The sequence below is a fragment of the Barbus barbus genome, assembly GCF_936440315.1.
Source record: "Barbus barbus genome assembly, chromosome: 37".
Taxonomy (NCBI): domain Eukaryota; kingdom Metazoa; phylum Chordata; class Actinopteri; order Cypriniformes; family Cyprinidae; genus Barbus; species Barbus barbus.
This window is the reverse complement of record NC_136715.1, coordinates 2,390,848-2,408,790: the sequence shown is the minus strand read 5'-3', so window position 1 is coordinate 2,408,790 and position 17,943 is coordinate 2,390,848. Positions and strand designations below refer to the sequence as shown.

At 35.2% G+C, this 17,943-nt stretch overlaps 1 protein-coding gene across 5 annotated transcripts in view; it reads right to left on the bottom strand.

Moving 5' to 3' along the window:
* LOC306856765 (spectrin beta chain, non-erythrocytic 1) overlaps positions 1-17,943 on the bottom strand; it is a 95,316-nt gene that overhangs the window by 21,790 nt on the left and 55,583 nt on the right. For all 5 annotated transcript variants that reach the window (XM_079396205.1, XM_079396204.1, XM_079396206.1 and 2 more), the window contains 13 exons: positions 14,352-14,525; positions 13,434-13,525; positions 13,276-13,356; positions 13,077-13,192; positions 12,884-12,996; positions 11,359-11,546; positions 11,160-11,277; positions 9,934-10,092; positions 8,741-9,043; positions 6,492-6,645; positions 4,047-4,917; positions 1,651-1,788; positions 400-1,156 (listed from right to left, as the gene is read on the bottom strand). In XM_079396205.1, the coding sequence (XP_079252331.1) occupies positions 400-1,156; positions 1,651-1,788; positions 4,047-4,917; positions 6,492-6,645; positions 8,741-9,043; positions 9,934-10,092; positions 11,160-11,277; positions 11,359-11,546; positions 12,884-12,996; positions 13,077-13,192; positions 13,276-13,356; positions 13,434-13,525; positions 14,352-14,525 (3,264 nt within the window). The remainder of the gene's footprint in view (positions 1-399; positions 1,157-1,650; positions 1,789-4,046; positions 4,918-6,491; positions 6,646-8,740; positions 9,044-9,933; positions 10,093-11,159; positions 11,278-11,358; positions 11,547-12,883; positions 12,997-13,076; positions 13,193-13,275; positions 13,357-13,433; positions 13,526-14,351; positions 14,526-17,943) is intronic.

Below are 17,943 nucleotides of genomic sequence, written 5' to 3'. Positions count from 1 at the left end.
ATTTAGTAAGCGATTTCGCAATATGGCTTAGTGCAATTATAATTAAAATGAAAAATGAATTAAAATTATAATTATAATTAAAATTGAAAATGAATAATAATAGAAATAATAATAATAACTATTATTGTCATTTAAAACATTTAAAATCATTTCAAATTTTAATTTCAAAAGTAAAATGTCTTATTTTGTTTGCAGTAATGCCATGGCATAGAAGAACCATTTTGGGGTTTCCCATAGAACCGTTCTGAAAAGAACCATATTTTTATTCTTAGTGTGAACAACATTTTAAATAATCTAAAGAACCTTAGAATCTTGGATGTTAAAGGTTCTTCATGGAACCATGAATGCCATTAAAAAACCCTTTATTTTCACGAGTATACTGGTGTTCAACCAACTTACCTGGTTGTTGAGGAAGGCCTCGGCTTGTTTGGTGTCTCTGAGGAAGATCTGATAGGCATGAGACTGCGATAGAAGGTTCTGCCGGTTCTCCCACATCTTATGAAGCTCGTTCCATCCGGTATCCAGAGCCTGGAGCCTCTGTCTCAGGAACATGTACTGAGCATCCGTTTGCCCCTGCGTCACCATCTCGCCCATGTCCCTCATCTTCTGGTAGTCCTCTTCGTAGTTGTTGATCTCGTTCTTGATTCCTTCATGTTGGGCCAGAAGCTTCTCGGCCTCGGCCAGCGTGTTGGGCATGTCCTCGGACGCGATGGCCGTCTGCGTGCGGGAAAGCCAGGACTGGAAATCGTCCAGCTCTCGGAGGAACTGCTGCAGCTTGCTGGCTTCCCCGAGAGATGCCTCACGGTTCCGTAGGGTTTCCTTCATCTCCTCCCAAACGGCAGTGATCTCGGCCAGCCGTCCCGTAATGGCTTTGGCCTGGTCGGGGTGTTCGCCGGCCAAGCTCTCCGCCTCACCACGGAGGTCGCCCAGTTTGGCTTCGATGGCGGCCAGATCGCGCTCCATGCCGGTGAGCTTGCGCTGGAGGGCCATTACACCCGTCAGGTCGTTGCCCAGCTCCTGGGTGGACTCGATGACTTTGGTCTTCTCGCGGATCCAGGATTTGGTCTCGTTACAGTCCAGGTGGTAGTTCTGCACGCCCAAAGCCGAGTGGAGGGACTCTTTCTTCTGGTCCACCAGGTCACGGAACTGACTCCACCTGCAGATGAGCATCAGGTTGCAGTTTAACACGTGTTACTTACCTACAGCTGGACCAGGCTGGTTAAGTGCTAGTTTAGACATCTCAATGTCTTTATTGAAGGGAGCTGACCAGCTTGACCGAGGAAATCTCGGATGGTTAAGCTAGTTAAGTTGTGTAAAATGACTATTATTTCTCTTAAATACTCTATTTTTTATTTTACAGTGAAATATTATATTTGTTTAATATTTTTATTTAGTAAACTGGTTTAGTGCAATTATCAAAAAGATGGATGAAAAAAATATACATATTTTAAAATAAAAATAATATTACTATATATTTTTTCTTAAATCTCTCTCTCTCTCTCTCTCTCTCTCTATATATATATATATATACACACATTTTTGGCAACATGTTCTGGTGACCAGCTATGCTAGTACTTTCAGCAGGTGTTTGTACTTTCTACACAGAACACAAAAATACATTTGTCACCAGCATAGAATGCTTTGACTTGCCTGGTGTTGAGTTTGTCTTGTTGGGCTTTGATGTCTTTCTCGCTCGGATGTCCGTTGTGTATGAGCTGCCTGGCGATCTGATTGACAACGGCTACGCGTGAGGCCTGGTTATTCATTTCAGGCTCCAGACTCTCAAACCTGGAGGGTAATAAAAACATTTTTAATCACACAATCATCAAGAACAGCAGTCCTGAAGAATCATATTTTACAATAATTTGTCCTTGACAAATGGAGCCACACCAGAGTGAGTTCAATCTGTTATCGACCACAGAGAACATTCAGACGTTCATTTGTACTGCTGTTCTCCAGCGGCGGGACTCAGAATTAACAGCTGTTGGCTTGAGAAAGCCAAAATTCTACGTAACCTTATTAGTCATTATTTTTTTCTTAGTCAAATATTCCTAGAGCTTTTTAGCTACATCCACCAAACTCGTCTCAAACCTTCAGACTTCACCCTAGAAACCATATAGAAACCTTCTAACAGCAACACAGGACACCCTAATAATATTCTTGCAACATCCTTGCAAGAACCCAGAACACCACAGCAACTGCCTTGCAACCACACAGAACAGCCTAGCAACCACACAGAACAGCCTAGCAACCGGACAGCAATCTGTTTATCTGCCCTAGTGGCTGCAAAACTTAAAACTCGTTAAATTCCTTGTAAACTTCCTAGATTAAACTTAAAACTGCTTCACACTTTTGAAACTATCTTTTAACGCTTTCTAAACTACCACAAACTTAAAAATGCTTTAAACTTAAAACTGCTTCAAAACTTTTTAAGCTATTTCAAACTTAAAATTGGTTCAGAATGCATAAATTTAAACTTTCAAACTCAAAACTGCTTCAAACTTTTAAAACGGCTTCAAATTCAAAACTTAAAACTCCTTCAACCCTTGATTTTTAAAACTAATTCCAACTTACAACTGTTTCAAAATGTAATTTGTAAGCTACTTCAAATGTAAAATTGGTTCAAAATGCACATATTTAAACTTCTTTTAATTTCTTTTAACTACTTTTAATTTAAAAAACTGCTTTAAATTGAAGTTTTAAAAAATACTTTAAATTCAAAACAGCTTTACACTTTTAAAACTGTCAATCTTAAAATGCCTTCAAATCTTGAATTTTTTAAAAACTTTAAACTTAAAACAGCTTCAAACTTCCAGCTTCTTAAACTAAATCAAGGTTTTAAAACTACTTTAAGCTTAAAACGGCTTTAAAATTCAAAACAGCTATAAACTTAAAACACCTTCAAACTTAGAATTTTTAAAACTAATTCAAATTTAAAACTGCATTAAAATTCAAGTTTTTACAAATTTAAAGCGGCTTTAAACTTTTAAAACAACGTCAAACTTAAAACACCAATTCAAACTTAAACTTACCTCAAACTTCAAGCTTTATAAACTGCTTCAAACTTGAAACCTTTTCAAAATGTAACCTTTTAAAACTATTTCAGACTTTAAAATACTTCAAACTGCTTTAAAAGTATTTTTTTTTTTAAATACTTCAAATTTAAAACTGCTTCAAAATTGACCCTTCGCAAAAACCCGCCCTCCTTACTGTTGTTATATCTGACAAGCCAGGTCTCTCTCGCACTACACATCACGTTCTCAAGCAGTGAAAAATACATCGCAAAGCAAAGAGGAAACTCACAACACACTGACAGACAAGACAGAGCAGGTTACTTCTGGTATGAAACAAGGTCTCAGCTTTCAAATTTGGTCATTTATCAAGAAATTCAAACAATAAATACCGTTTTGTGGCTCTTTAATGTGTCTTGACAGATCGCTGTAGCTCCTCAGTTCAAGCGGCACATGAAACGATCGTCTTTTCACATTTACTTAAAGCACGGAATAAACATGAATGAACATCAGAAGGTATTTTATTTCAACTGAGGAAAGACTTCAATACACAACATCTTTCAAGTTTAAGTCCACCGTAGTTAAACTACTCTCCTGCTTGATTTGTTTGTCAGGCAAGATGGCCGATTCGTCATTATGATTGGTCAGAACGCCTGTCAATCAAGCTCTTTGCGAACGGTCAATTCAAGCTTTATAAAATACTTCAAACGTAAAACTCATCCTTGAACTTTTAAAAACGGCTTCAAACTTAAAACTGCTTCAAAATTTTACATTTTTAATCTACATCAAACTGAAAACTGCTTCAAGCTTCTAAAACTACCTCAAAATTTAAGTTTTTAAATATACTTCAAATTTAAAACTACCTCGAAACTGTCTGGCTAGGTTTTCTCAAGCCAACATCTAACATTTCAAAATTACGCAAATTAATGGCTCAAAACACACCTGCAAAATTAGTGAGATTTGCAAGCCACAAATCTCAACTATGCTAATTGGGATGATAAGTGTGACCACAAAGATACAGACTTGACCTCTCACCTGTGCTGAATGACCTCCAGGTCCTCCAGTTTCTCTGGGATCTCCATGCTGTTGAGCCACAGCTCCTTCTCGTCGATCCAGAGCTCACATGCGTTCGCCTCGCTGAACATCTTATAGAGCGCCAAGGCGTCCTGCAGGGCCTGTTTCCTCAGCCTGGTGAGCTCCGAGACCTCCTTATAGCGCTCCTCGATGCCCGCCAGCCGCTTGTTGACGTTGGCCTCCTGCGCCTGTTCGGGAGGCAAGGACTGGGCCTGTTCGTGAAGAGCGTCGATGACCGAGCGATAACTAGCAACCTCGGCCGAGGCGTCTTTGTGTTTCTTGACCAAAGCTTGAGTGGAGAATTCATCGTGGCCGACGTCAGCGGTGGAGACGATTCGAAGCGCGTCCAAAGTCCAGGTGTCGACGTCGTCCGCGTCAGCTTGGAACTGGTGAAGGTTGCAAGCCTCTTCCAAGCGTTTTTTCCTCACTGCAGCCAGCTGTTCCAGAGCGGCCCATTGCGCTTGAACGTCGGCGATGCGTTCGCGAATCTTATCTTCGCCGAAGTGCCCAGCATCAGCCATGGCTTGGCCTTCACGCACCGTGTGCTGGAGGTGACCGGCGCGGCCGCTCATTTCGTCTTCCAGAGCGCGGTGTTGACTCAGCAGACGCACGGCGCCCGTCAGATCCTTACCGCAGTCGTCCGAGGAAAGGATCTGCTCTTTCTCGCGAATCCAGCCCTCCTCCTCCGCCATCTCCCAGAAGAACTTCCACAGGCGGCGGGACTCTTCCAGACGGGCGCGGCGCTCGGCTGCCAGCTGGGTCAGCTCCTGATAGCAGAACTCCATGTGGGCCACGCGATCACGGATGACCTGAGGGTCACAGGGTTTGTAGCCTGCATCAGATGGGGAGAAGATGGAAACCATTAAAGAAGCAAGAAACACTAGATAAACACACTGTAAATGTAAACACACTGCATGAAAATAGCTCTTTCAGGCTTTCTAATTTCAATTTAGTTTAATGCCTTTTTTTGGTGAAATTTCTTGTTTCTACACCAATTTTGTTTTGAGTTGAGAAGGAAGGAAATAGGGAAACAGATGGAGAGGACAGTTGGTTAAAGACACTTTTAGCCACTTTCGACCTGAAGTTTTTATTCTTCACAAGCTGGCTCACTATTATTATGTAAAGTGACTTTGTTGAATACAAATTCCATATGCTGTTGGAAAAAGGATTGCCTTTTGTAAATTTCCATGGCTACTCTAGTGATTGTGAGTAAAATAATTTAATAAACTTTGCTGGGGATGATTTCATCTCATATACTAATATATATACTACATTTCCATACAATATATTGTCATAAGAAATAAAAACATATATGAAAGTTATTATATTAGCATTTATATCTAGTCCATACAAATATGTACTTTTATGTATGTGTACTGTAATGCATTTTTGGACCTGTTGATATTAAATAGGTGCATATAAAAGAAAAAATTTTTTTTTTTATTTATATACTCTATGTGACTTTATTAAAACAAAATAATATGTTGCTTTAACAAAATCACATATACAAAAGAAAAAAAAATACATTGTTGTCATATATGGTTGTTACATACAATATAATTAATAAAAAATATTTCTGTATGGGATGTGTATGTCAGGCAGTGTCTTTATTGTTAACTAATACTGCTGAAATTGTTTTGTTAATTGAAATAAAGCTGAAATAAAAAATAAACATTAAATATGAAACTGAATGAAAATTAGACATTGGCAACTAACTGAAATAAAATAAGTTTATTTTGAAGTAGTTAAATCAAATAAATTAAAGCTAAATTAAAAAAAAAACTTAATACAAATAACAAAGGCAAAATAGTATAAATAATAATATAAAGGCATATGTAATAACATTATTTAGTTAACTAAATAAATAAAAGCTAATTCAAAATATTGATAAATGCTATAATACCAGTCTTGGAACACAGACATTTAAACAATTATATTTTACATATGTGTGCACACAAATAAAAACATGTCCTGCTGTTCAAATGAGGTTTGGACTTCATTTATAGCATAACCAGAGAAATTTATATTCACTATAAAAATGTTCATGACTTTTCCACGACTGTTAAAATTTATTACATTTCCTTGACTTTTCCTGGCCTGCAAATCAGAGTTTTAAAACTCCCTGTTATTTCCAGGTTCTTCATGAACGTGGGAACCTCGCAAAACCCAACCTGGACCAGCTCTGCATGCTTGCTAATAAACCCCTCTAAAACTGAATCATGAACTCAGTCTGTCAAGACTGGACTGCACAAAACTAGTTTGATTCTACACTAATAGACTGAACCTGGTCGCCCTATTTTATATTTTTCGTGTCATTCTGAAAGGATGCATTCTTTGCTTCGAATATTATCCAGAAATAACTAGAGTCAGTTTCTGAAGGAATAAAGACTAAGGAGCTCTTCTTACCCTCATCATCCACGGCAAACCTCTGTGCGTTGGCGTTGACGGCTTTGACGCGGTCGGCCTGTATGCCGATGTCGGCCTCCACCAGAGCGTGCTTCTGCAGCAGGTCCTCCACTCCCAGCAAATGCTTCCCGTAATCCTGAGACAGCAGCAGCATCTGTGGAGGACAGGAGACCATATCACGACATCAAACTTACAACTACATCGTTTAGATCAGCATTCACTTTGCTTCGAAGCTAATCTATTCATCTAGTGTATACTGCCGCAAATTCTGTCGGCTCTAATGATACATTGATTGTCAAGTTAAAAACATCTGCTAAATTAATAAATGTGACATAAAAAAGCTTAACCATCGTGTTATATTCTAAACATTATGAAATATGCAATAAAATGGGTTAAAGCTTCTATAATATCAGTCTACTGGGATTTTAATAGGTCAGAGGAGCATTTAAAAAAATAAAAATTGGACAATTTGTTGGTGTCAGTGTTATTTTAGTATAACTGAGACACTCTCAGTTATATTTTCTGTTTTCGTTTGAATTTTTAGTTCAAATTTTAGTAATTTTATTGTGTGTTTTTGTAATTTTTCTTACTTTTTTATGTCTATATAGTTTTCTATTTAATTTGTTAATTTTTAGTTCAGTTTTAGTTATTTTAAAATGTCAAGATAAGCTTAATAAAATAAAGAAATGTTGTTTCGGCAATTAGCGAAAATAAAATATGTTTAAAGGTTTTTTAATATATATATTTTTTCAGTTAAAATATTTTCTTTCAAGTAACGGAAATAGTTTTATTGTTTTACTTTTAGCTAATTATAATAACCCTGATGATTCCATGTCAGGCAGTGTTAGTTGTGTTTTTGTTAACTACAATTCAAACTATTAAAAAAGGTTTTCGTTAATTAAAATAAGCCTGAAATAGGACTCTGAAAATAAAAAAATGCAGCCTTAACTGAAATAACAAATAACTGATAACAAATAAGTTGAAGTTGAAGTACTAAAATGACTAAAACTGAAATGAAAAGAAATTAAACCGAGATATATACAAGAAATAAAAAAAAAGACAAAAGTACGCAACAAAAAGCTTTTAAGAGGTCAGAGCAACCTATTATAATATATATATATATATATATATATATATATATATATAGAGGGAAAATAATAAATGAGTTTCAAGATTATGATGATTATTATTTGAAATACAGAACTGCATCTATAGGACCCAAAACATATCAAGCATAGTCAATCTAAGCAAATATTATGGTTAAAACAACTTAAAGCAAATAATCATAATATGTGACCTTGGACCACAAAACCCTTCTTAAAGGGATAGTGCACCCCAAAATGAAAATTCTGTCATTAATTCCTCACCCTCATGTCGTTCCAAACCCGTAAGACCTCTGTTCATCTTCGGAACACAAATTAAGATGCTTTTGATGAAATCGGAGAGCTATCTGACCCTCCATAGACAGCAATGCAACTGAAATATTCCCAGACCCACAAACGTAGTAAATACATCGGTTTTGCAACGCTATGAGAATACTTTTTTTTTCCGCAAATAAAACAAAAATAACATAATTTACTCAACCATTGTTCTTCCCCGAGTTAAGTCCGTCCAAATTTCAGTTGTGTTCCGAAGGGGTTACAGGTTTGGATCGACACGAGGGTGAGTGATTAATGACAGAATCGCTGGGGTATATTTGTAGCAATAGCCAAAAATATATTGTATGGGTCAAAATTATTGATTTTTCTTTTATGCCAAAAATCATTAGGATATTAAGTAAAGATCATGTTTCATGAAGATATTTTGTAAATTTCTTACCGTAAATATAACAAAACTTCATTTTTGATTAGTAATAAGCATTGGTAAGACGTGCATTTGAACAACTTTAAAGGAGATTTTCTTAATATTCTCATTTGTTTGCACCCTCAGATTCCAGATTTTCAAATAGTTGTATCTCGGCCAAATACTGTCCTATCCTAAGAAACCATACTTATTTATTCAGCTTTCAGATGATGTTTAAATCTCAATTATGAAAAATTGACACTTAAGACTGGTTTTGTGGTCCAGTGTCACATATCTTCAATTATATAAAATTTAGCTGAACAATTTTTACCTACTTCTATTGCTAGAATCTATTTTTAAAGTTCATTTCTCTATGAGCACTGCATCTCTCTAGCTTTCATCTAAGCCTCTGGCTTTTAACCCAACCAGCTCCCTCTCCTTCCTCCATCCTCGTCTTCCTCACTCACCTTCATCTCGTCCATCCAGTCCATGATGTAGAGCATCTCCTGGAAGACGCGCTGCAGGCCGAAGTTCATCTCCAGCCGCTGTCTGCGTGCTTTGAGCAGCTCCAGCAGATACTCCCACAGACGCAGCACGTTGTCTTTGCGCGCGGTGATGCGCTTGATGTCGTGGTAGTTCTCCGTCTCCAGCTCTCTGGCCACAGCCACCACCGCCAGCACGCGCTCCTCGTACGCCGCGATGTCCGTCTCGATGGCTTCGTGTTTTTTGGTAGCTGCCTCGACCGCCTGGAGGTCGAATCCGAAATTGTCCTGCAGAAAAGAAATGGGAATGTTAAGAAAATAAACATGAGAAAGAAATGACTGCTTTACTAGCTTTAACCTCCTGTGACCTGCAATTCATTTCTGTATATTAGTTGTTTTTTTTATGTGTGTGAATTCACTGAATTTTATGAGATTTTCAGAAATGGAAAATGTCTTAAATATTTTTAATATTGAATATTTATTATTTTAAATATTATTTTAAAATAATATTTATTTTTTAAAATATTTTTATTACAAGTAACGTTCATATAAAAAAAAAAATGCTAATTTTGTTATCATGGCTAAAATTAATATAAATAAAAATATAAATTCATAAAAATAATAACAATTAATAATAAATAATAAAACAAATATGTTTATTAAATATATTATAAACAAATATCTTAACATAATTCATAAATATTTTACAGTAATTGTTTGGATATATGTTTAGTGGAAGCAGAGACTGTTTGTAGCAAAATTATGAAAAATGCTCATTTAGAGATTTTGTTATCATATAATAATAATAATGTATATAAATAATAACAATAATAATATTACTATTATATTATACTATATATATATATATATATATTTTTTTTTTTTTTTTTGGGCAAATTTATGAAAAATACTAGTAGAGAGATTTGGTTTCATAAAAAGGATAATAAACAAATAACAATTAAAATAACCAATAACAATATTTCATAATAAATATTAAAATAAGAATAAACTATATAATAAATATATTGTAAGGGAACTAGTGCACAAGCAAATGAGTTTCATGTCATTTGAATCTTTGACCACCAGGGGTCAGAAAATAGCATAAACCCATGGCTGAGATGTGTTACACAATGCAGCACATGTGTGTTTGTTTATATGGTAAATGCAGTGAAAGGAACCTGGGAAACGAGGCGCTGGTTCTCGCTCAGCCAGGTCTCTCTCATGGCGGCCTTGCGGTCGAAGCGTCTGGCGAGCTGCTCCAGCTTCTCCTGTCGAATCAGCTCGGTCCTCAGCGCCAGCTCACGCTCGTGCTCAGCCTTCTCCAGACGCTCCCACGCCTGCCACAACACCACAGCTTCAGCTTCACATCCAACACATTTCACTGACAACACTAGATAATACCTGAAAAAACTGATGCAACAATACTGTGCTTGTACCACAGCTAATCTAATAAATGCACTGCAAAAAATTATTTTCTTATTTTTTTTATCTTGTTTCCAGACAAAATTTCTAAAAATTCTTAAATCAAGAAGGATTTTCTAGACGGGTAAAAATTATTGTCTTGTTTTCAGAAAAAACAAGTCAAAATTAAGCGAGTTTTTGCCCATTTCAAACAGAAAACAAGAATATTTAGCTTACCCCATTGGCAGATTATTTTGCTTGTTTAGAGCAAAAACTCGCTTAATTTTGACTTGTTTTTTCTGAAAACAAGACAATAATTTTTACCCGTCTAGAAAATCCTTCTTGATTGAATAATTTTTAGAAATTTTGTCTGGAAACAAGATAAAAAAAATCTAAGTAAGAAAAGCATTTTTTTGCAGTGAGAATAAATAATAACATAAAATTAAAAATAACAATTAAGTTATAAAAAGGAAATAAACTGTTTTTTAAAATATATATTATAAATAAATTGTGTGTTTTATATGTATATATATATATATATATATATATAAAAACACACATAAACATACAGTATATATTTATAATATATTTAAATAATATATAAAAAATAAATATAATCCAAAAATCCATCTAATTACTAAAAATACTGTGATTGTACCATATTTTTACCGTCACAAAATACACCAAAATAAGGAAAATACCAAGGTAATACCATGGTATTTATTAGTATGTAAATAAATAATGAATCCTAGCCAGTTCAAACACAACTTGCAGCTAATAAATACATTTACAATAAATAACAAAATGTAAATCAACTTTTTTTTGTAAATAAACATATGAATAAATGAAGTAAATATAAAAGAGGTTAATTACTAAACATACTGTGGTTGTAGCATAGTTTTGCCCTTACAATAAGCGTCAAAGGAAGCACATTTGTTTGTAAGTGCGTAAATAATCAACACAGAAAACTAAATGAAAATAGAGAAAACAAGGTAATTGTCACCTTGTTGATGTCTGAGATGAGTTTGCCCTCTCGTGGCATGTACACTTTCTGGTTATTGGCCCTCATCTTGCTCTGGATAGTGAACAGAAGCACTTCCAGGTTGCCCTTCTCAGTGAATCTGTGGAGAAAGAGTTGAAAGTGTAATTGAGTTGATTTCAGGTGTATTGTAATGTGTTGTGTGTTTCCGGCAGACACTCACTTGGGCGGTTTCTCTACTGTCCGGTAAGTGTTGAAGGCCTGAAGCTGCTGCTGGACTCCAACCAGAGAGTTTGCAAACTTGCGGTTGTTGAGGATGATGATGGTTTGCTCAATCCACTCCAGCAGATCAGACGCCAGAGATTCATATTTCTCGATCATCTTCTCGGTCTCGATGGCGTTGTCGAGCACCTAGTGAAGACCAACAGATTTTAATGTCAATTAGGTTTGCATTTGCTGAAGGAAACACAAGTTGCAAGGCAGCTAAACAGCAGTTAAAGATCAAGCTTTACGTCATTTGTGCCACATCAGAGTCCTTTACTGATATTATACTGCATCTTCTATTGACGGTGCACAAGAATCAACACATAACATGGTATAAAAGTGGTTAAAAATATGCAACCAACAGGTATGTGTTCTGTTTGTTTGATTGTTTGTGTTTTTTTTTTTTTTTTTTTTTACAGTTTGTGGGATTCTGTATTGTTTTGTATTTTCAGAAAAAATGTTAGAAAAGTGGCATAAATAAAATAAAATAAAAAATAAATAAAAATATGCAACCAAGACTAAACCGATTACAGTTCAGAATGTAAACAGATGTAAGAGAGAAGATTTATTTATAATCAACATTCATAATGAATTTATTTAAAAACACAATAGGAATATTTAAATAAATAAAATTAATGTTTTGTTAAATAAATAAAGTATTCCTATTAAAAGAATAATATCTAGCATATGCAAGACTGAAATTATCAGTTAATAAAGAAATCTAAGGTAGAAAAAAAATTACAATTACGTAAATAAATATTAAGATGACTTACCAAAAGTTACATTTCAAATAAGAATGAATTCATTTACTTGATGCATTTATTTTTTTCCCTTTTTTTATTTAATGTGTCACATAAAAATATTTTAATAGCAATATTTGAACTTACATTTAAACTTACAATCTTACAAAACTGATAAAAAAATTGCATGCATAAGATTATGAAATAATCAGTCAATAAACAGATTTAAGACCAATTCCAGTATGTAAATATTAAGATGAGGCCATTTCTAATAGTTACATATCAGATAGAAATTTATTAATTTGTTGTAATTTTTATTTAAAATTAAATGTATTAATTTAATGAAATAAAATGTATTTATTTATTTAGGAATAGGAATATTTAAACATGCATTTCTTACAAAACTGATAAATAAATAAGGACACATAAGACTGAAATAAAACGTCAATAAACCGATTCAACTCAGAAGACCAATTTAAATTATGTAAATATTTAGATGACACCATTACAAAGTTACATTTAAATAGGAATTAATGTACTTATTGATGTTTTTTATTTGATTTTGTTATTTAATTATGATTTATTTTAATTTAATAGTAATATTTGAATTTACGTTTTAACTTACAATCTTACATAAATGATACATAAATAGCACTCACAAGACTGAAATAATCAGTCTCTAAAACGCTCTTTCATAGAAAACACAGAACTTTCTAGTCATGCAGGTGTTTTGCAGACTCAGACCTTTCCGATACGTTTGCCCTCCACCTTCAGCGCCTTCATCTTGGAGAAATAATGGTAGTATGTGACGACATAAGTGATGACAGACTTCTCATCGGGATGGTCTACGCTGATATCTGCAGAAAAGACAGCGAGTTATCATATTTCATGAGGAGGTACGGTGATGCAGAAGCTGTGAGAGCAGGACGGCTCTTACCTTCTGGGTCCAGGAGCTTGGTGAGCCCCAGGTGCTGCTCCGCCAGGTTGAAGGCGTTCTGCAGGTTGTAGTGAGCGTTGGACTTCTTCAGTTTGTCGAAATCAATCAGGTCTGGCCTGGTAATATTGCAAGCATTGAGAATGAGGGATATGAAGTTTACAAAGCAGAGCTTTTGATGCAGGTGCAGTGGAGCTGTTACCTGTGTTTGTGGATGAGGGCGTTGAAAGCCATTCCATCGCGCCAGCTGGTGGAGAAGTTGTGGATGTTGACGTTGGGATAGCTGTGAAACACAAACCAGAGCTGTCAGATATCAAGGACTCGAGCACGTTTGTGTTTTTATTCTGGACGTCCACCCACCCTGCGGTCTTCATCTGGCACCACAGAAGCAGCGCATCCTTGGCTGAGCGTTTCTCTTTATTGTCTTCTGTCTCTACGCTGATGTCTTGGATCTGTTACACACACCAGAACACAACATAATGGACTTTTTGTGCATTTCTTTGACCATAATGTGATGCTATTAAGGCAGAGGTTTTCAAACAACAACAATAATAATGGGATTTAAAAAAAAAAAAAATTGTAAAATTTTTTTAAAAATGTATTCAAATTTGGCTTAAATAAATATATAGATCTAAATAAATAATACATCTATCAGTACTGTACTATAGTGAGTAGGAAAAAATGATAGAAACAAAATATTTTCGATGTAAAAAAATAAATAAATGAATAAAAATGGCTTTAAATAAATACAAATATGAATAAAAAATATAACAGTACTATAGTGAGTATGAAATTATTTAAATAAATACATATATAAATATAAAAAAATAATGCATCTAACAGTACAGTACTAATAAAATATTTTCAAATGAAAATATTTGATTAAAAAATAAAAAGTTGGTTTAAATGAACATAAATATAAATTAATAATACAGTACTTTCACTTTTTACGCCATTATATTGATTAGGAAAATGTGTTCAATTGGAAAGTAATAGAAACCATTAATTCAAATTAATTTATGATAAATTAATGATAAATATAAATAAATAACACATCCTAGAGTACAGTAGTATAGTTAGTAGAGGGGAAAAGGTGTTATAAAGTAAAATAAACTAAACACTTCAAAATAATATTTTATATAACAATATTTTACAATATCAATTTTTCACAGTCTTTATACATGAAAATATGCAGCTGCCTTTGAAATTTTAGGCTGGACGTCCCTCGCATGCTTATGATCACATTTGTGGGTCTGTAGCATCCAGAAGATGCTGTACCTGGAAGCGGAGGATGATGGTCCAGATGAGTCCGAGCGTGAGTCGGTGGTTTCCGTCCACGATATCATGTGACCCCATGTTCTCCAGATGCACGCGCTGCTCCTTGAGGAACTGCAGGGCCTTGTCCACGTTCTCCAGACAGTGGATTCGCATGCGGCCCTTCGTCGGCTTGGGCTGCGCAGAGATCAGAACATGTGTGCATGGATTATACTGCTTTATAACAAGCATGCATGCTCATTTCATAATGCATCTGTATCTGAGCATGCTAAGGGTTAACAGCGATATCCATTGCATGCAGAAAGGAGTAACTCGACCCATCAGACTCAGCACAGCATGAGTTAATGATGCAGTGGCTTTTGTTCCCGTCGCTCCTGCAGACACATTCAGCGGCTATTTTTCTTTCTGACACATTTGGGAAGGAAAGAAGGTCTCACAGGAAAAGCTACATGTCAAATGATATGATATATTAAACGCCTCAGGAGAGAACGTCCTATTTTTTACATTAAGGCCGAGTGAAGAAGACCAGAGTGACCACAGTTACTATAACTTTACACGCAGGGATATGCATGAAGTTTCCTGGAGCTCTTATGTTTTTAGGTTGTGTAGAAATGGGTAAATGAGTAACCGGGTAATTCGGGTGATGTTTATGAGGAGACTCTGAACTGAGGTGTTGCTTCTCTGCACGTCTGGAGAAACCTGCTCTAACACTGCATATAGTATATAGCAGATATTCTATGTTGCATATAGTACATTTATATCATATTTAGAAAACTTGAGTAAATAAATATATACATACACAACAGCAAAACTGTAATAATAATAAGAAATAATACTAAAAAAATAAATACAAATTTATATTAATGTGTTTTAAAATAAATGTATATTAATGTGTATTAAAATAAATGTTAAATTAACAAATATGTAAATATAATTAAAACATCAAACAGTACAGTACTATAGTGAGTAGGAAAAAATGTAACATATATATGCTCATACACACACAGATAGATGTGGGAAAAAACATGTTATGTATTTTCTATATAAAAATAAACAACTAAATATATTATTTATAAAATTGCATTGAATATATATATATATATATATATATATATATATATATATATATATAATTTTCCACTATTATTTATAGATACATAACTTTTCACAATATTTTTTGATTTCTAAATATACATACAATACATTATTTATAATCTGGAGAAAGCTGCTGTGTGATCAAATGGATGAGCTTGAGAGCAGGGGTCGAGCGGCCCGTGTCTCTGGAGGACTGGCTATCCCATCATGCTTAGAGAGACGGCTCAATCAGTAGCTGATCCTCAGCGGACGCGCTTTAGGTGAAGTGACAGCATTTCACTAATGAGCTGCAGGGCAGCGGGGCACAACGAGGGGCGGGTATCCATCCTCCCTCTGAGACGTGGAGGTGGTACGTTCCTCTCAGAGCGGGTAAGAGGACCACACACACACACACACACACTGCAGAGACAGCGGTGCAAGGCATGACATCAGCAGTTTTCTATTGGGCGGCTGCATCAGTAAAGCTGCTCTGCATTTCACAGCCATTTCTGTAAAAGCAAGAGTGATTGTTCTATTAGCCAATCACACGATCAGATCACAGATGAAAGCCCAGACCTGGAGGAGATCTATCTGTCTGTCTGTCTGTCCGTCTGTCTATCTATCTATCTGTGTCTGTCTGTCTGTCTGTCTGTCTGAAACTATATATTTTTATCATTTATATATATATATATATATATATATATATATATATATATATATATATATATATATATATATATATATATATATATATATATTATTTAGAAACAATATACTATAATAGTGCTGTCAAACGATTAATCGCAATTAATTGCATCCAAATAAAAGTTTTTGTTTACATAATATATGTGTGTGTATTGTGTATATTTATTATGTATATGTAAATACACACACATACAGTATATATTTTGAAAATATTTACATGTATTTACATGTATATATTTATATTTGTATAATTCATATCATATATAAATATATTTAATATATAACTGTAAATTGTTTCTTAAATATACTGTATGTGTGTCTATATATATACATAATAAATATACACAGTACACACATATATTATGTAAACAAAAACTTTTATTTTGGATGTGATTAATCACGATTATAATGTACAATTCTGTTTTTTTTGTACGAGACAAATGTCTGAACACTATCCTGAAATTGTATTATATCATATATTAGCATAAGCCATCCATAACCTAAAAAAATACAAATAAACTGACTACTAAAAAAGGCATGCTTTATTTAAAGCTTATGGCTCTTTTGTTCGTTATCGAGCATATGTTTGAGATGAATCAGTGTTTTGTTTGGATGCTTGAACTTGCTGTATCTGTGAAGACAAGTCCTGACAAAACAACCATTCAAGCCCATGGACAGCCGCTCTGCTGGAGTCAGAGTCACTGTCTGCCAGATGAATTATGGTTTGATTAAACAGATAAGGGGGAAGTACTGACACTTGAAGGAAATTTATGAGCGTGTTTCTTCATTAAAAATGGTTGCTATAGTAAGTGAAATGGAGCACAAACACAGATCACATTCACTGCTGGTATCGATGCATTCTGGGTAAAGGTTTCTTCCTCTGGACTTGCCCGATACGCTTGTGTAAACCAATCTAGACGGGCCACTTGACAGGGTTTGAAACACAAGCTCCACTTCGACTGCTCGCCAGAACAGTGCTGAGTTTCAGTGTCTTCGGCCGAGAGCGTACTGTGTCAGCGCAAGAGCTCGGCTTCAGGAAAAGACAGAGGAAGCACGAGTGATAGATCACTGAAACGTCTCAGTTTAGGATGTGACTCGTGGCCTTGGTGAAGTAGGCAGGAAATTTCAAAGGAAGGCGTTTCCTCTGTTGGCACACTGACGAGTTATCTTATCATGAACCTTGAGAGATAGTGAAAGCATGTGTGAACTTAAACGCTGCGCTTACACATGGCCCCTTCACACACACACACACACACACACACACATGCACGCACGCACACACACATACACACACGCACGCACACACGCACACACACATACACACACACACATGCACACACACACGCACACACACGCATGCACACACACACACGCACGCACACACACACACACACACACACACACGCACGCACACACACGCACACACACATACACACACGCACGCACACACACGCACGCACACACACGCACGCACGCACGCACACACACACACACACACACACAGTCCTGATGTTTCAGATTTCATATAGAGTCATGCTGTTAATGATCTAGTAAACATTACTCAATATTCACAATGCATTCAAAATCTGTAAACTACTTTTGTGAAGGAATCATTTTTATTAAAGTCATAACTTAATATTTTTCATCTCAGCAACTTCTTAATATGTAAAAGTGTCAAAGTTTTGAATGTTACCATGTTATAATTGCACTTATCCCTTATTTATTAATTAAAAAAGCAGAGAAATTCTTTGAAATTTCTAATTATACATGAACTACACTGATGCAAAATATTTATATATTTTTTCAATATTTATGA